The following is a 20579-nucleotide window of genomic DNA, read 5'->3' as shown; positions in this document are numbered from 1 at the left end:
AGCAACAAGATGCGTGTAAGTGAGAGTAAATGTGTGCACTTGACAACAAATTTTGTACCCGAAATTAAATAAGCCAGGATTTTCATCCAAAAAAGGCAGGAAACAGAATGAATTGTCTGAAAATGAATGGGTAAAAAAATCATTTTTGACCCATTTGCACATGTCTATTAATTTGTTTGTCCATGTTAACACTAAATGCAGATTCTATATGGTTTCTGTTTTTCTATAATTGAGTTGTAGTTCCTTAATCATGTGTGTATGAATAATGTGGATTCAATAGTATTAACGTGATCCTTCTATTAGGCTTTTGTATCAGGTTTCTCAACCCTTTGCATGCCTGCGCATTTATGTGATAATGACTCTGTCGATCCTCTTAATGACATATTCAAAAGGCAGAGCATGATGAAATAAAAATTATGCCCTCCTGAGGATGCCTATGCCCAGTTAAACTATAGAGGTCTATGAAGACCTTGGTGGGTTATGCATGCTTCCGAGAGTGACTCTGCAAAAGCATGGAGCCTCCAAGCATACCCTATCCCCTAACTGGAGGAATAGGGGGAGGCTACCTTCATGGGAGGCGCAGAAAAGCTTCTCTTTCTCCACAGATCTGTGAGACAGTGTGTGAGAAAATTAATGGGGGTTATTGATAATGAATGTTGTTTCCGAATGGAAAAAGCCCTCCAAATTTCATCTGAACGGAAAGACCAGAAAATTAGAGGGGAAGTGGCATGTTGCTTTCTCCAAGCCTGTGTTGTAGATGCCCATGATTTTCTTAAAACTCTAATGTTGGATGCCCAAAACTAATTTTTATGAAGTTATTGCTATGGAAAATGCAAATTACACAACTGCATTAAAAGCAATGCTATTTTCATTCTGTAGCTGCCATCCTTAAAGTGGCCTAATTATAATGTTGACGTTTATTTCTTATATGAAACTGCATGTACAACACTGTGGTTTTTTATTGCTGTGGAAAATCATTAAGATATAACAAGTTCTGTACTTCTAACTTAAATCCTATGTCTTTTTTAAAAAAATATTGAAGCAAGTTCAAAATTTTATGTACGTGGCATTTTAGCATTTTGTATTGCTTTATAAATTAATAAAGATAAAAATATATTATTATTGTATGTTTATTTTGATACATTTAAAATTGTTAAATGTTTGCACATTTTAGAAAGCCCTATGAATTGGATGTTAAACTCATATTTTTAATAATTTTATGTTAATCAAAATTAGCTAAAATGATGGTAGTATCATAAGTGTAAATTCATTGTTTTTTCCTATTCTGCACAAGTTTGCATAATATATCAACATGGATTAATTTATAATGAAAAACTTTCAGCTTAAAGAAGTTTTTGAGCAGTAGATTCATCTTGTTGAACTTGTATGTTAATTTGTAAAAGAAAGAAAAAAAAACCTAAATAAAGAGAACCAAAATTCCCAAATGTGAACCGTTAAACATGTACAATATAAACTACTTCAATTATTATAATTTATTCATTTCATCATTTTATAAAACAATTTCTTAATGATTATTTTCAGTCATACAGGATCAAGTCAAATTACAAGGCTTTTGCTGCAATCCCTACAAACACGTTGCTTCTGGATCAGAAGGTTTGTGATGAATGAAAAAATCTATGCTATAGTTTTTTTCATTTGCTGTGACAGCTATTAACACCCAGAGCTCTATAATAAAGATATCATTGGATTGGTTACACACAATACAGGCAAGAAAGGAATGGATTTATGAATGAATTCACCGTTAATAGTACTGGTGATATGGCCCTTACTTTTAGGGTATTTAATCAATAATTAATCACATCATTATTTAGATTTTTTTTCATTTCTAATTTAGTTAGTAGTTTTCACTAGAATTGTAGCATTGTACCAAACACTATACTTTCATTATAAAGCTCTTTACTTTTAAGAGGGGGTGACATAGTGTAAATAAGAAATCCATATAATTTTGTTTGTTCGTGTAAAATATGTGCTAATTCAGAAACACAGTGTGTTAGATTCCGGATTGTTGTATTCTGTATGTTCTCAGTTTTCTAATGTATTGTATTTTGAAATTATGTGCTGTTATCTATGAAGTGACCCTGCATCTACACATCAATATATAATATTTTTGAATATGTCAATGCTTTTGGTAATGTAGTATACACAACACAGGTACTGGCTGGAATTAGAGATACAATAAACTACATTGAAACAGGGACCATATAGGGAAAAACATACTAGGCAAAATATCAAAGAGATAAAGGGTCTGTGAATGGATACAGCTCAAAATATTACTTAAGGGGGTGTAGAAATTAAAAGAAATTACTCTTGGCTCAGGGGAAAGGTTGAACTGTGAGAAGCACTGAGAAAATGGGTGAAGGATGCATTACATCCATCATCGATTTAAGTGAGGCCCATTGAAGTCAAAGGGAAACATTCAAGTCAAAAGATAATACAATGCATCCTCTAATCACTTAGGTGTGCTTGTGCATGTTTGTAGATGTACAAGATATTAAAATGTAGTTGGTCACCTCTTTACATCTTTAAAGCATGGCATTGTCCAAAATGTCTTGGTATGCTGAAGGGGACATACCAAGACACTTTGAACAATGTTATGTTTCCAACTTTGTCGGAACTGTGTGGAAGGCTATTTTCTATTCCAGCATAACTGTGCCCCAGTGCACAAAGCAAGGTCCATAAAGACATGGTTGGATGAGTTTGGTGCGGAAGAACTTGACTGTCCCTCACAGTGCCCTGACCTCAACCCCATTGAACATGTTTGGGATGAACCAGAGCGAAGATTGTGAACCAGGTGTCGTCAAACCTCAGCGTCTGACCTCACAAATGCTCTACTGGATGAATGGGCAAACATTCCAACACAAAACTCCAAAATCTTTTGGGAAGACTTACCAGAAGAGTGAAAACTGTTATAGCTGCAAAAAGGGTGGACCAACTACATATTAATGTCTATGTATTTAGAATGTGATGTGATAATAAAAAACCCCTGTTGGTGTAATGGCCAGGTGTAAAAAAAAATTGAATAGCTATCCAAAATAGAGTTTTTTCTAAGAAGTTAAATAGCATTCTGGTGGGACATAGCAAATTACATTGTATGAAATTTTTTGTTTGTCAACAGCTAGGTATTTATGATGATTATTTAGCATTGTATATATTCTTATTATGCGTTTAAATCATAAATTAGTGCTTATTTGTTATTTAACCACAATTTATACAGAACCAAATCTAATGAATTTCCCTATCATTTAAAAGAGTACTACAATTGAAAGACTATATTGGATTTCTAATTGTTTAGTTTTTAAATAGATGAGATCACATTTAAGAAAAATGAATTCCACCTACATGCTGATCAGTGGAATGAACATTTAATCGACAAACATACATATATTCATAACCTGTACAATTTCAGATTAATATAGAATGTATTTTTTTCCTCAGGCAATCGATGAACCTGAATTAAATGAAGCAAACGCTGCTGAAGAGAAAATGGAGACACATTCTGAGGTAACATATATTTGACATATAAGTTTTTGGTTCATGATCATCAAAAAAATTACAAATTATTATTCTTTTTTAGATGTGTTCCCCAGCTCAACTGCGTCAACAGACAGAGGAAATATGTGCTGCAATCGATGAAGTTTTACATGACCCACTGCCTTTGGTAATTGCATGATGTGATGCTTAGGCCAGCCAGATAATCTCTTAAATTGAAAATTCTAGAACCGGTCTATTTTAGTGTAAATGCAGTGATATTAACAGTTTTTAGGATCCGCAACCCCTTATAACCTACCCCTTATCATAAATAGAAACAAAGGTTATTTATTTTGTTAGCTATATCTTAGACGAGGTGTGAGCCACCGGTTGTTTCATTTCACCTAACCTATCCAAAGCGTTTACCCTTTTTCATGAGCAGGGATAGCTTTTAAAATAAAAGGCATCATTAAGGTTAATATGTTAGCATTAAGATAGATTAGATCACGTGTTTATTCAGTTACCTCCATCGTGCAAGAGGATGTATTAACAATCATACATCTGGACATGAATTGTGTTTTATTATATTAGCAATGATCAGCCAAATGTTTTCTTCGATCTAACCTAATTCCAATGATATTACCTTTTTTCATGACAGGGATAATTCAAGCTAACAAATATTTGTAAGAAATGGATTTATTAAGTTTACTTTTGTTACATCTAATTTAAAAGATGCGGGATGAAAACACATCTTTTTGGAGGAGGGGTTAATCTATCAGCATTTTATTGAGTACTTTTAGCTCATGAATATCAATTTTTCTTGTTCCTCCTTGTTCCTTGTTGCCTGGTTTCCTTGCCTGATATCCTGGATGCCTTCCACACTCAAAAAAGACTCCTCCAGCTACATGTGAGGTTGTGTGTTTGTGCAGGCCATTTTGTGATACCTTACCTGCTTTCACACCCTGTATTATCAACATTAAAAATATCAGACTCATTCAGTAATTTGGTGCTAGAGCCATACTTTATTCCTCTTTACAATAGGTGATATGTGTAAACAGACATAGATATATTCTTGTGTGTTGATAGTGAAATACAGGCACTATTTTTTTAACTTTCTTAATCTACCAGGCAAAACCATAACCGGAATGCGCGCCGATGATGTCACGCACAGGGGCGGCACGTCCTCTAGCGGCAGGTTTAAAAATCAGCACTCAGTATCACTCAGTGCTCAGTTATTGTGCCTGTTAAGAGCTCTTCTCTGCGTTTAAGATTGATTCCTGTTACAGACCCTTGGCTATTGATTATTGGATTACGCTACCTTTTCTGACCTTTGACTTATGTTTATTGGACTACGCTGTCTTCTGTGATCCTGATCTTGGGTATCGTTTACCGGAACATCTCTATTTCCCGTGACCCTTCCTGTGGCTACATTTCTAGACATGGCTGCATTTAGTGAGTCTGACCCTGCCTTCTCTACCTGAACTTGGAGCATCCTGCATACCAGGCTCCTCATCACCTATCCTTACAGTCAAATACTTATATATCCCAATAACAGCAGCAACACTAATTTAAAAGGTGCCAGCATAACATTCTTTTTAAAATCCTTTTTCATATATATATATATATATATATATATATATATATTTTGTAAGAATGCTTTTAAAACTTAAAAAACCCTCCTCTGTTAAAACCGAAAAAGGCAAATCCTTCTTTGATATATTTCATTAATGTGCTTCTGAAAAAGGTAATTTTAATCTCAAGAATTTAAAGGCAAGCAGATAGAATGCTCTTGTATGTAATTCTTTTTTTTTTTTTTTTTAGCACAGGCAATATGGATCAAGATCTTCAAAAAGACAAATGGCTCCTAAATTAATTGAAGTAAGTAGTAAATTAACATTTTTAAAGCTATTTTGATAACCATCAGACATACCACTTTCATTTTCCAACCCCCACTCAAGACAGGGCCGCTTTAAATATTAATTGGACACTGGACAAGGATTTGCTTAAGCCTACCCATCCCCCTGACCTTCCCTGGCATACAATCACACCTTCCACTCCAACACCAAACCTCCCCAAAATACAAAGGTTTGACTCTACAGATTAGGAGGAGACTCTCAGGGTCAGTGCGGTCTTCCCTCCTTCTGACCCTAATGTGACTCCACGTGAAACATCGTCCTGCCACACGTGCATGGCAAATGAATGGTGCGGGTACAGCGAGCGACCTGAAACAGAGTGATGAAGGCTGGCTTTAGGTGTCCACATAGACCCAGCCTTGCAGGTATAGATCAACTGAAAAACCACAAGCAAATAAGGTATATATCAAATAAATAATGAATGGAAACCCTAAATTGCAGACAAAGATCACAGTTTGCACACCCGAAAGGCCAGCCCAGATTGCACACACAGTACTTGTCACCGGACCTAGATTGCATCCACAGGACCTGCTTAGCACCCATAGGAGTTGCCATGTCTGTTCCCCAAGAGCATATATTTGGTATCCTTGTTCCCAAACAGCCTGCCTGCACCATCTTTGCCCCAGACTACTTGCCTGTGACATCTTTGACCCAAACAGCCTGCCCATGCCATCTTTGCTCCCCCTTACACATCCATGCTATCACACACATAATCATTCATTCACTAATTCACATCTATTCATTCATAAATATTAATTCACACATAGTAGAAATAATTATTAATTAAATCAATAACTCACACATTCACACATACTCATTCATATACCCTTCCCCAACCCCATACCTCATCTGCAGATTTGTCTGTGTGGCTTGCACACCTTCACACGGGCCGAAGCTTACCTCTGCATTGCTCACACAAAGCACAATAACTTCTCTCTTACTGCCCAGGGGAAGCAGGAACACAGCAGGGTCATGCAATGTCATGTAACATGACTCCTGCATCCACCATACAAGAGACGTTTTGTGTGAGCAGAGTTAAGCAGCTGGCTCGTATAGGGTCCCCTAGAGTGGCGGGCCCAGTCGCAGTTGTGACTCAGCGACCACGGTTGTTGCTGGCTCAAAAGGCACCTGCAATGGGCCCCCCGGGAATAACTGGGCTCGAGCAGCTTCCCCTTTTACCTTGGGTTAAAGACAGCCGTAATTCAAGGAATACATACAAAACATAAATTATTAGTTTTCAGTTGCTGTCTGTTGTTTTGTAGGTCGTTCTGCCTTAAGTTTTTTCTTCAGCAAGTAAAATGCATGCTCGATCAGGTGATTGACTTGGGCATTGCAGAATATTCCACTTTTTTGCTTTAAAAAATCCTGGGTTGCTTTTGCAGTTTTTGGGTCATTGTCCATCTGTAATCAAATTTGCTGAATTAGGGTTTTTTGGATGTTTTATGGCAAAGTCTAACCTGGTTTTTCTATTCTTGGGGCTTATGAATGATTTGAACATTGTGGTAAACCCTCTGTATTTGCTCTTGTGAAGCAAGCAGTAGACTTGGATAATAATATGCATACCTTCTGGAGAGTGTTGTGAAGGGGTTTTTCTTTGCCATGGAATGGATCTTATGACCATCCACCACTGTTGTCTTTTGTGGATGTCCAAGCCATTTTGTGTCAGTGTCCAATTATTACCAGACCTAATTGTATTTTATTAAGCGCTAAATATACACACAAGTAAGCAATTCAGAGCACAGAGAACAAATGTAAAACAGTGCTAACTACTCAAAGCCACATACACATATAGCAAGTGTTCCACATGAGAACTTAAAGGTAAGTAGTAGGCAGAGGCGTATATAGGGTATGGCAGCTATGGCACGTGCCATAGCTCATGCTCTCCCTCATTCAGACAACTCATGCTCTCACTCATTCAGACAATACATTCACAGTGAATGTATTGTCTGAATGAGTGAGAGCATGAGTTGTCTGAATGAGAGAGAGCATGAGTTAATATGATATTAACTCTTGCTCTCCCTCATTCAGACAACTCATGCTCTCACTCATTCAGACAATACATTCACAGTTAATGTATTGTCTGAATGAGTGAGAGCATGAGTTGTCTGAATGAGGGAGAGCATGAGTTAATATGGGGATAAGTGGAAGGGCAAAGATGGCACTAGCAACATGTGTGAGCCTTGGGGACCAAGATGGCACAGGCAGGGTCAGGGTGTATATGGGACAAAGATGGCACAGTCCGGAAAGTTGACTTGTGCTGGGCTATTTGGGGACAAAGATTGCAAATCTAATGTGTGTTATCTGGGTGCTGGTCAGGTTCTATGTGGGCAGTGTGGATGCCAGGGCTGGCTTTGGGGTGTGCAACCTGTGATCTATGCCTGTAATTTAGGGGTTTTTAAATATACCTTTAATGCCGTGTTTTTATGTGAATTCCAATTGATCTATACCTGCAAAGCTGGGTTTGTGTTATTCTGTAGATCCATATGTGCTATGCTATGTTTCCATACATTATTTATGTGTACCTGCAAATACAGGGTTAATATGTCTTATTCAGTTGATTAATACCTGCAATGCTGTTTCCATGTATTTATTTGATCTATACCTGCGATGCTACGTTTCATATATTATTATTGTATACCTGCAAATACAGGATTTGTATGTCTGATTCTGTTTATTTGATATATACCTTCAGTGCTGAGATCACAAGTGAATTTCAATTGATCTGGGTTTGTGTGTTGATCTATACCTGCTATCGGCAGCAGGGACTAATATTTATATATATATATATGGGCAGCAGGGGCTAGTAAATGGGTTTTAAATATTTGGACAGGGGCTCAATTTCAGTGCTTGCCATAGGCGCTATTTTCAGTAGATACGCCTCTGGTAGTAGGCAATGCAATAAAGAGTCAGAAAAAGCAAGCAAGGTGCTGGGTTATGTAGCTCACATAACTTAGGTTATTTTCCATTGATCATTGGATGTTTTGTCTTTTTAATGGGTATAGCTTTGGTTTTAAACTTTTTTACTTGGTTTTATATGAGATGCTGAATCAAAACCATGCTTTTTCCTAGCTGTTAATACCAATTAATATGTAGATAGAACCCTTTAATTATAATAAAAGCAATGGAAACCTCGGCATATGCAATGAGCTGAAAATCAAAGTAATTGACTAATTAAGTTATGTTTCGTTAAATAATCCACAAAATCGAGATTGACTCTGAAATGAAGCCCAAATAAATGAATACTCTAATGGGTGAAAACCCACATCAAAAGGCAAAGAACATGAACTTTTGCCAAGACACTTAAAATTGATACACTTGTAGCAAACAGTTCAAACTCAAACTTAGCAAAAGATGAAAAATATATTGATATAAACCCAGTTAACATTGTTTTAACCCCTTAAGGACAATGGGCGGTCCCAAAACCCACTGAAAACAATGCATTTTGAGCCCGTACATGTACGGGCTTTGTCATTAAGGGGTTAAATTGTTTACTGTTTATGACATTGAAAGAGTTGCATTTTTATTTTATAGTGCATTTTAAATCCTCTGTACATGTCGTGTTTTTGTTTTCATTAAGTATCTCAGTAATTAACATTGTGTCTATCTTTGGTACACAGATGACAAAATCACCATCAAGAACACCATCAACTGGACGGGAAACAAAATATGTAAGCTACCACATTCTAAATTTTAAAAACCCTTACAAGGACAACAACAGCAAAAACGATTTACAAAAATATTTCATTTTATTCATATGCCTGTGTATTTCTATTTTGAGATATTCAAGAGCTTAAGAAGCCCCCTTGTAACAGCACAACATTTATACCTTATTTTGAACTCATGGGTAACAGAAAATAATTAGGATGTGTTATTAGTACTTGGCTCCAAACAAAGATACAGCTGAATTCTGTCATAGCCACCCAAGGTATAGGAATGATTTTTGTATTAACAAACACCAAACGCCTCCATAGTAGATATAAAAGAGACTGCATTGAGAAAAAATGTCTCTTACTAATAATTAATATGTGTGGCCCAAGACATTGTGCTGGCTGGGGCGAAGTGTGAAATGACAAACGCCCCATACCCCCCCCCCGTGAGCGATGACGTGACGCCTGCCGACACTGCGTTCTCCGGAAAACTCATGCTGCCTTGCTGACCTCCAATCACGGAGGAGAAGACGCTCTGCGCAGCGTGCATTAGGTCCACAGACAAGCTAATAATAGCTTGCTGCTGGCTGTGGTGTCCTAAAGCATTTCTTGGGTCGGCAAAGTGCCCTGCCTGGGGCAATTGCCCCACTCTGCGCCATAGCAGCGCAGGCCCTGGGCCCTGGTAAGGCTGTGTGTATAGCTCAGAGTGAGCATGTTTTTCTTTAGATCTAGATATATATCAAATGTTCTTGATTTAAATTACATATCAAATTACAACACTTGGTTGAAATTAAAGATACAACATCAACTTCATTTAATGTTGACATCGATGGAATTTGGGTTAGTTTAATATATATATATATAATTGACTAATTAATAAATAATCACTTAACACATAAACCAAGCAGGTATATGATCATGACATTAAGTGATACAAAAATGTATAAGTCTCTTCTGGTAGCCCAGAAGTCAAGATTCTTCACAAATAAATCAAAGGAGATCAATGACCACTGAAAACTAGACTTGTGCATTCGTCTTTGGGCAACCATGGAAACGAATTCGTGATCTTCGTCTTCGTCTACTAATCTCCCCAGTCCCTTCCCCATCTAGCCTACCTTATCTTCGCGGCATCGCGGGAGTTGACGGAAGCGGAAATTTGTAGGTTCGCCGTCAGGGGTTACAGGGCAGTGCGAGTGAGTCTATAGAGTCGCTCGTACAGACTTTTAAAATCCTAATGCAGCAACTTGTCCGGCAGAGACCAGTGGTGTCCCTGCTCTATCAGTTAAATGTCCGTACAAGCGACTTTATTGGTCGTTCGTACGGACATTTAACAGATAGAGCAGGGGGACCAGCGGACTCTCCCGGCAAAGTTTCGGCACCAGGAGTTTAAAAGTCTGTACGAGCGACTCTATTGATCGCCAGCATGGGGCTCGTCTGCCATCAACCAATAGAGCTGGAGACCAATAGAGTTGCTTATACAGACATTTAAACTCCTGGCGCCAGAGCTGCTGCAGTATGCATTAACCCCGTATTAACCCCTTATAAATAACTGAAAAAATGAAGAAAAAAACGAACACGAAGAATGTCCACGAATGTTCGCCTGAGGAGAAGACAGGAACGGGCGAATATTCGCGGAATACAAAGATTTTATTTTTGCTGAAGACGAGCACAAAGACGAACACGAAGAGCCCCCTGGTGCCCAAGTCTACTGAAAACACAGATGCATCAGGGATAAAACACAGAATCATAGAAATGGAACAATCTCAACATATCTATCCATGTTCTCTTTCATCTATGAAGGGACCTAGATACCAATACACAGGAGCTAAAAAAAAGTCTCCTATTTGGGTCAAAAGTTGATAATGCAAGCTAATAAGTTAAATAAATTCAATAGGATTACAAGAAACTACAATCCAAAAATTCACAAGTTGTGTCTAAGATAGAATCTTTGGAAACAAAATTGACAGACTTTGAGGATAGATTCTGTAAGAAAAGTGTTAGAAAAAGAGGAATTCTGAAAGCATCACAAAGGAGAATCTTGAAACATATCTGCTCTCTTAACAATCTTAACTCCACATGCTGTGGCCCTGATCTATATAGAAAGATCGCATAGACTTCAAAACCCAAAGGAACAACTTGGCTTCATGGGATGTTATAGTACGCTTTTGAAATTCAGACATCAAAGCCATGATCATGAAAGAAGTCAGGAAAAACCCCTTAAAAGATAATAGACATCTCTCTCTTTTTGGATACCTCTGTGACCACTAGATTACCTTGAAGGACTAACGGATATTCTACGAGAGAAGAAAATTCATAATATTGAGGATTTCTGGTCAGACTAATTGTTTATATTCAAAGATCCTTTACAAGCTAGGGAAAAATGTTCTGATAAGGTTTATCTGTATACTATGTATATAGATTTTTTTTGCCTTTTCTCCTATATATATTTACCTATTGTGTAATACACCCTAAATCCCTCTAGATTGTAAACTCGTTTGAGCAGGGCCCTCCTCACCTTTTGTCTCTGTAAGTCAATTTGTTATATTACATACTACTTGTTATGTCCTGTCTACCCATTGTACAGTGCTACGGAATTTGATGGCGCTATATAAAACAATAAATAATAATATAAGCTATGAATACTTATATATACTTATACATAAATATGTAGGTGTCAGAATTTTCAATATAAGAAGGTAAAGCAGGACAGAAAACCATTAAAAAATCATATAGATTAACATTAAAAACTCACATAGATATTTATTGCTATGTATTAGCCAATGATACACACACACTGTTCACCGTTCATATCACAGTTTTGGTTAATGAGTCCCAAAAACAAGATTATCGTATTAGGATAGTTTCTGAACAATATTAGTGTACCACAAATTTTATTGATTTCCAATTATCATTAGAATTATTTTTCCTCTCTCACTACTATTATAAGCATTAATATATTTTTTGTAGATTGTCCATATAATAGGATAGGGAGAGGGGTACAGAAGAAAAAGGGCAGGAGAGGAAAGCAGAGGGCAAGAGAAAGAAAAGAGGGGGAAGAAGCCAATAAACCAACAAACAAAAACACTCAACTCTGCCCTAGGCAGAGCTTGTTCCTATCAGCGTTCTAAACCAAATGTGTTGCCCAAATAAATGGATGTGGGGGGATCGCTGTTCCAAGAGAACAATTCCCCAGAGGGATGCCTGTGATTGCACCAGATCAACCCAAACATTTACTTTATGAGATATGTATGCTTACTCATTATCTAAGATGTAAATTCTATATACCCTAGTTGGATGTACATGGAGAGAATAAACTGCACAAACCTCCCTCTTTCTCATTTATTTTGTAATACATTCATAATAAAGGAAATGTGTGTTATAAATCTAATTGTAAGATATATGAGTTACTTTTAGAAAAAAAAAATAAAAGTTCCATATTCCCACTAATATTCATTTTTATTCTCTCCTAGATATTTTAGGATTGTGTTGGAGATGCTGGAGATGTTGGAGTAGTATGTAGTGGGAGTGGTTTGTAGTGTATGTAGTGAGAGGTGGGCAGGTTTATAAAGGCTGGCTTGATCAGATAATAAGGTGCAGCTGGACATGATAATCAGGTCTGAGTGCTTCAGAGCGGCAAGGGTGGCCACTAGTGGTTGGTAACGGAAAATGAGCAGGACAGCGTGAAGAGAATTCCAGACTGCAAAGGGTGGAATGTTACATAATACCAATTACAGTTGACCATGCGATATCTAGTAGGGATGACATTTTATGGACTGACTTACTGCAAAGATGGCATCCTATCACAGTACCACACTTTAATTCACTAAGCTCTTCAGAACAATCCATTTATTTTAAAAATGTTTGTTAATGTAGACTGCATGGCTAGGAGCTTGATTTTATATACACCTATGACAATAGGTCTGATTGATGAGATTAAATTCTCATCAGAAAAAAAAAGATTACATCTGAATTCAGTAATTAAGAGGTGTGTACCAATACTTTTGTCCATGTAGCAAATGCTTTCTTCTTTCTTCTGTTATTTTTCTTAAGCTTTGAGATCCACAGCATTAAAATATTTTATAAGCTTGAATAATCAGGTTTTATATGTATTTATCAATTTTGTAATTGGTTATTTACATTTATAATAAAAAAATAGAAATATAGATTTTGATGGCAGATAAGAACTATTCAACCCATTTAGCCTGCTCTCTTTTCTTGATGTAAAGACTCAAACCCTAATGAGTCCTTGGTCTTGTCTTAGACTCAAGATATTGATGTACCTTTTTCATGCATGTTTACAGTACATTCCCTCACGTATTACCATCAGCTGGAAGGCTGTTCCACTTATCTACCAGTCTCTTCTGATAAAATTTCCTTACATTAAAACTAAGGCTCTGATCATCTGCCATTTCAAGTCAACACTAGTGTTGTGGTCGTGGCCTGTTTTATGCAAAATTATGCTAATATTTAAATACACAATTTAGACAAAACACATCTAACAATACAACAATAAATTTGATTCAGGAATACAGTTAAATTATGTAAAGACGAATACCAACAGATGTTATGATATATAATGATATACTTTATTAATACCTCTAGCGGTAAAAACAATATATCGAAAAAGGTTACCATAACAAAGTTACAGACAGTCAACAATTATATTCTAATAACATTGTAATAACATATGTACTTAACTTCAGAGAGTATCAGCATATCAAATGGCTCCTTTGGTGCTCAGTTTCCAAAATGGCTCTAGATACCAGGATCATATAGAAGACTTTAAAGGATTTTTTCAGTAGTAGTTTTCTAATTCTTAGTTACAATACTAGGCACTAAACTAGTCCTAGCTTCTTGGCGCTTAACTAGCCCAAGATGGAAGAGCAGCTTTCTATTTCATACTTTTCTCTGGCAAAAAACTTTCACAGCTCCCTTAGCTTCTGCCATGCTGCTTCCTTCTTCCTTCCAGTCTCCTCTGCTCCTCCCCCGTCTTCCTGCAGTTCCTGATATCCCATTGTTCCTGGTATAGCCCACATGGCTTTTCATGTAGGTAGCCATTATCTATGGTCTTACATAAACAATAGATGTACACATCACTCACTCTCTAGTGCTACCTGCTGGTAGAGGTAATGCACTTCTTAAACAATAGAAGTATAAACAATAGAACTAATTGATATTGTAATATATGCCACAGTTAGGGGAGTGGTTTATCCAAAGGGAGATACAGATGTTGTGTCTGTGACGTGAATCACTAATAATGGACGACGCAATCCATGTCCACAACATTCCACCTCTTGATTCACATCATATAGCAAGGATACATAAATGTATCTCTCCAGAAAATAATCCCCCCACTATGGCACTCATTTCACAGATATCTTGTACATACAAACATATAAAAACATAACAGTTATAATAACTCTAAATGTTATTCCCAAAAGATTGTCCAACTGAATCTTTCCCTCGTGTGACACTCCTCTTGATCTTGATCCTGTCAAGACAGCAATTCCAATAAAATCCCTGGAAGTGGAACTCCATGCTCCCATCTGCGTGAAGTGTCTTATCCCCAATAGAAAGCCAGGATCTCTTAAAAAGGACACCAATCTGATAAAGAGAAAATAAGACACGGTGAAGCATCACACTTATCATTGCACTACAAATCATGCACAACAGTACATTTGCTGCCTTCCTGACTAAAGCCTAGTCCTCCATTAATATCATCTTCCTAGAACAGCATTATCCCTCGGTCATCCTTATACTACCAGGGCCGATTTGGATATCCAAACGGATTTCTAATCCAACTCAGTTCCTGGGGTTCTGAAAACAATACAACCCCCTTCCACAAAGCAAACATCAATGTTTCATTTCTTTACATCAACCCCTCATGTTTCATACTCTGACATCCTCTTCAACCCAAATTCCCACACTATAATATTTTGTAGTCAGTACTTTACTAAAGAATAATGGTTGCAAACCCTTTCCCACTCTCTATCACTACTTGGGACAGTACTCGAATGAGCTCTCCTAAAAACTCTTTGCACCACTCTACCATCCTAGTAGCTTTAGGTGGTAGGCAAGGGACCACTATATGCTTAGTGGTAATTGGATAATACAAAAGTCCATATATGCAAACGTTCATCTCTTTTGGTTCTTTTTTGAATTCTTTTAACAGTGTCTTCTTGCTGGATCCACAACAAGCCACAACTCTTCTGGCAATTCAATCCACCTCTAGGTCTTCAGTCTCCACAGCTGAACTCCCTAATCTGCCCTTTTTTTTCTTTAGGGCTACTTTGTGCGGCCACCCTCTTCATGAGGAATCAACTACTCATTCTCTTTCTCTGAGTAAATTCACATGTTCTGTGAGCCATTTTTTAACAGGTTTGCAGCTGCAGGAGTACGAAATTACAATGTACTCTGTGACTGGCAACCTTGCTCGAGGTTTCTTCTTTGTATCTTTATAATCTGCCACTGTTAATTGTTCTTGCATTATGCTCAAATATACTCAGTCCATTGTGTCTTGATGCACTACCTGTATGTATACAATTTCTTCTTCCAGGCAGAGCCAACTTGTTTGTTCACTACTGGTGCAATGAGAATTAAAGAGAGAGCATTCGCTTATTCAATCCCAGCCTGCCACGTGTCTGCCTGTTTACATATACATTCATCTGCATTGACTTACTCTGAACTGCAGCACTCACTAATGGTGCTGCTGCATCCACATCCAGATCGTCAGCAGTCAACCCAGAGTCATCCAACTTTTAAAACAGGCAAGACAAACGTGTTAATAGAGCTGTCAGCTGGTCGAATATCTACCTCTTTTCTGTCCTCCAGGCTGTCGGTTCTGCACATGGCAAACCGGCATGGCTGGGGAAGAAACATTTACAGGTTTTACATGTTCCCTTAAATGGTTTTTACTAGGGACGCACGAAAACAAACACTCCTCACTAATAGTTTCCTTACTGTCCCGTTTCATATGATTAACCCCTGACTTCTGACTTGCAAATTTGGAAAGAGTTAAAACACCTGCAGGGACTTCAATTGTCAAAGGGCTGTCCTGCAACACCTCTTTAGTTCCTGCCCCCCTTATCCATACCCCATTCTGTTTCCTTGCCTTATCCCTCCCCCCAGCAACCTGTTGGTACCGATCTCTAGTGGATACTGTTGCCACATGTAGCACTGGAAGCGCACCATCTTGTAATAATGGGGAGGTCATGGCCCTGTTAATCGTCCTGACATCTTTATCAATAGGTAGGGGTGGCTCTTCTAAATGTACATTGGTATGTATGTTTAAATGTGGAGAAGTCTTTGTCAGTGACCCGCTAATACTACAAGGGTTGTAAGCAACTTTGTGTGCCTGCCTAAGCCTTCTCACTACCGATTTCCACTTTTTAAACATCTCTGCGGTAGGAATACCATTTATCTCTTCTCTGGGTATACCATTCTGTAACAAGTCATGCCACATTTGCCTTCTAGTCATCCTACTCGGATTCCCATCCGACTTTTGCGCTGAAAACTTCACTCTAGACTTTTCTGCTATATAAACACTCTCAGTCTCTTTGGTTTCCATGTTTAACTCTTCTATCTCAGCAAATAGGGTGGTTACATGGTGTATTTTTCTATTGTTTCCCATTCCATAAAGCAAAGATAGCAGGGGAACTTTTAGATCTGGCGGTGCAGTCTTTAGAAGCTTTGACCGCATGCTAGCTGTAAAATCCTCCATATCAGGGCCTTCCCAATTACCCTTGTTCAATCCTGCAACACAACCCATAATCCTTACATGATTTATGGCATCTTTAATTGTTACCCATGGGGTCGATGGCTCAATATCTGAGTGTGATGGATAAACTTGTAATAAAGCATGGCGAACCATGTCTACCAATGAAAAGTTCCCCCTAATCTCTCTCACCCTCCGTAATGCCTGCATGAGCTGCAGATTCAGTGTCAGCTGCCCCATTCTTATGGCTTCTCTTGCACTCAACAGCACACTGTCAGCTCCTCCATCCCACATGCGTAGTAACCACTCGCCCACATTTTCACCCACTTGCTGTTTATGTGTCTTAGCCAGCTCCATGAGCTCCATATGTGTGTAACTCTTTACCACTTCCTTCATCTCATCAGGTGCACCATTTCTCCAACCATGCTCCCTGTCTTGATCGCAGTGTATTCTCCTTTTCTGCTGCTGTATAATGATAGGACAGGCTTGTCGCCGGTCCAGTTCATTATCATCTTCAGAAAAGGACACATACGTATCATCGGATGACCGGAGAGTCTCTGCAGCATCCCATGTGGGATCTGCAACCATTGCTCGCACCTTACTTACAGGCTCTAGTTTTCTACATCTCTGCTCTTCTAGAGCAGCCACATGGCACGCATTACTACGCATACATTCTTTGGTCATAACTAAGGAATCTTTGACTTCCTGCAACTCTGTCTTCAATGCCTCATTTCTCTGCACCTCTCGGCTAAGGGCCTGCACAACTATCCAGCCAGTGGTGGCAGCGGCTTTCCGCTCTTTCTTGGAGTAAACTCCTAGGTCTAAACGTAATGCCTGCGCACCAAGTTCAGTACCAGCATCAGGATAGACTGGAGCTGCATATTTTATCAGTTCCTCAGCAATGGCTTTCCAACTACCAAATTCTGCCCATACAGGAATTGTTCCATATTTTGATCTTCCTTGCCCTGCTACAGCTGCTTTCTGTTTGAACATCTTTACACACTATTACAAGCGAGTTCTATGCACTAGACTCTGTACTGTAATATAGGGGTTATGCACTAGAGTTTAAATACAGAAACACATGGCTTTAGAGCACTAGAGCGTAAACATACAAATCTGTAACTTTATGCGATAAATGCACAGTAAATACACAGTATTCTCATTAATAATCTTGACTGTATCCTGCCGACTACGCCAATTGTTGTGGTCGTGGCCTGTTTTATGCAAAATTATGCTAATATTTAAATACACAATTTAGACAAAACACATCTAACAATACAACAATAAATTTGATTCAGGAATACAGTTAAATTATGTAAAGACGAATACCAACAGATGTTATGATATATAATGATATACTTTATTAATACCTCTAGCGGTAAAAACAATATATCGAAAAAGGTTACCATAACAAAGTTACAGACAGTCAACAATTATATTCTAATAACATTGTAATAACATATGTACTTAACTTCAGAGAGTATCAGCATATCAAATGGCTCCTTTGGTGCTCAGTTTCCAAAATGGCTCTAGATACCAGGATCATATAGAAGACTTTAAAGGATTTTTTCAGTAGTAGTTTTCTAATTCTTAGTTACAATACTAGGCACTAAACTAGTCCTAGCTTCTTGGCGCTTAACTAGCCCAAGATGGAAGAGCAGCTTTCTATTTCATACTTTTCTCTGGCAAAAAACTTTCACAGCTCCCTTAGCTTCTGCCATGCTGCTTCCTTCTTCCTTCCAGTCTCCTCTGCTCCTCCCCCGTCTTCCTGCAGTTCCTGATATCCCATTGTTCCTGGTATAGCCCACATGGCTTTTCATGTAGGTAGCCATTATCTATGGTCTTACATAAACAATAGATGTACACATCACTCACTCTCTAGTGCTACCTGCTGGTAGAGGTAATGCACTTCTTAAACAATAGAAGTATAAACAATAGAACTAATTGATATTGTAATATATGCCACAGTTAGGGGAGTGGTTTATCCAAAGGGAGATACAGATGTTGTGTCTGTGACGTGAATCACTAATAATGGACGACGCAATCCATGTCCACAACAACTAGCAAAACTATTTGCATATTCACTAAAACGGAAGTTGGTAAAACATGTGTTTTTTAAGAGTTTTTAATTACTTAAGGATTAGAATCTTGTGAAACGTGTCATACTACTGCCTTTTTTTAGTCGTTTCTAACTTAGCCCTTTTATTCAGTTGGAAGTATTTACTTTGTGAATATAGGGGATTATACTAAATCAAATATTTTTCTATTAGGATTCACAGTGTATTAGGAATTTGCTGAATTCAGTGGCTAGGATATTGGTTTACGATATTACTATAATACATTTATATTTATTTGGCTCTTTAGTCCATTTTGGTACTTTTTGTTTCAATAAATTCTATGGTAAATTATTAAAAGTTACATTGTAGATTACTACTCATCATTACTTACATTTTCATATTCACTGGATTTAATTTCATATAGCAATCTTGTTGTGTCAGGTGAATTATACAGCTATTTAGGACGTTTTGAATGTTATTTGGCAAAGAAAATGAATTTCAAAAGCTTTTTATATTCAATAAATGGTACACTCAAAAAGAATTTCTTAGAACTGCCATTTTTCATATTGTAAGTTATCGTGTATTGGTACATCATGACAATGCAAGAGGTGATAAATGTCAATTAATGAAAAGATGAATTTTTAAAAAAAAGATTAAAAACATCAAGATATTGTAATTATGTCACAAATTGAACTTTGCAGAAATTCTACTATTGTTACTGAAAGTAATCAATTTTAAGCATTTACATTTCAAGGCCAAGTTATTAATGTAGTTTCAAAGGTATATATAAATTACTTTCATAAGAAAGAGAATATACTTATTTGTTACTAATATAAATGAATAAATAATTCTTCCAAGGACATAAAAAAGTGAAAAAGATATTATTAAAAATGTTGTTCTTGGTTTGTCTATTCCTCCAGCCCTCAATAACATGGGCACAATACTGTTTATTTTAATTATTATAATTATTAAATTACTAATGCAGATATCTGCAACAGGAGGGCCATGTTTGTGCTGCATAATGCATTAAGTTTTCATTTAAAACAGTTAGAAATTTGTAGAGGCCTTTGTAGAAAAGTTAGTGTAAACTAGACTTGTGCATTCGGATTTGAACAAATTGCAAATTTATCGAATTTTGGTAAATTTGGCAATCCGTACGAAGCCCTGAAAACAAGGCCAGACCCCCCCAGGAATCGGATGAAAACGTGGAAAAAATTTCTCATTTGAAACTTGTGGGTACACATTCACTCACACTGTCAATAAAGTAATATTTCCGGATGTTACTTTTAAACCTTTGCCCCTCTATATTAAGACTATGTCCTCTTCAGGGCCGGCCCAAGACATAATGCCTTCCTCTCCCTCACTCCCTCCCTATTATCTACCATACCCCCCCCTTTGCACTTACCATTTAGCAGTCCTGTGGCGAGTCTCCCTGCTCTGCCATGGTGCGCGCTGCTTTACTGCTGAGCGCCGGAAATGACGTCATTTTCCGGCGCTCAGCATTACAAGCCGGCACCGAGACCGAGCTAGAGGGGAGAGAGAAAGAGGGGCGCCGAGTGGGTAAGCGAAAACCACTTGGCTCTGCTTAAAAAAAAAAAAAGGCCCTTGGGGCGGCAGAGTGCCGCCTCTTCAAAAGTGCCGCCTGGGGCAATTGCCCCACTCTGCTCCATGGTAGGGCCGGCCCTGGTCCTCTTGTTGTGGTAGTATTTCTCCTTTTAATTAAACTCTCATCCTTTATTGTGTTGATTTGCTTTAAGTA

At 37.8% G+C, this 20579-nt stretch overlaps 1 protein-coding gene across 1 annotated transcript in view; it reads left to right on the top strand.

Moving 5' to 3' along the window:
- MLIP (muscular LMNA interacting protein) overlaps positions 1 to 20579 on the top strand; it is an 84022-nt gene that overhangs the window by 47156 nt on the left and 16287 nt on the right. Inside the window, exons 7-11 of the mRNA XM_053458959.1 lie at positions 1543 to 1614; positions 3457 to 3522; positions 3596 to 3679; positions 5311 to 5367; positions 9020 to 9070. Coding sequence (XP_053314934.1) covers positions 1543 to 1614; positions 3457 to 3522; positions 3596 to 3679; positions 5311 to 5367; positions 9020 to 9070 — 330 coding nt within the window. The remainder of the gene's footprint in view (positions 1 to 1542; positions 1615 to 3456; positions 3523 to 3595; positions 3680 to 5310; positions 5368 to 9019; positions 9071 to 20579) is intronic.

The sequence above is a fragment of the Spea bombifrons genome, chromosome 3, assembly GCF_027358695.1.
Source record: "Spea bombifrons isolate aSpeBom1 chromosome 3, aSpeBom1.2.pri, whole genome shotgun sequence".
NCBI classification, from domain to species: Eukaryota; Metazoa; Chordata; class Amphibia; order Anura; family Pelobatidae; genus Spea; species Spea bombifrons.
Note: the sequence above shows the minus strand (reverse complement) of the source record. Positions and strands in the feature narration are given on the sequence as shown.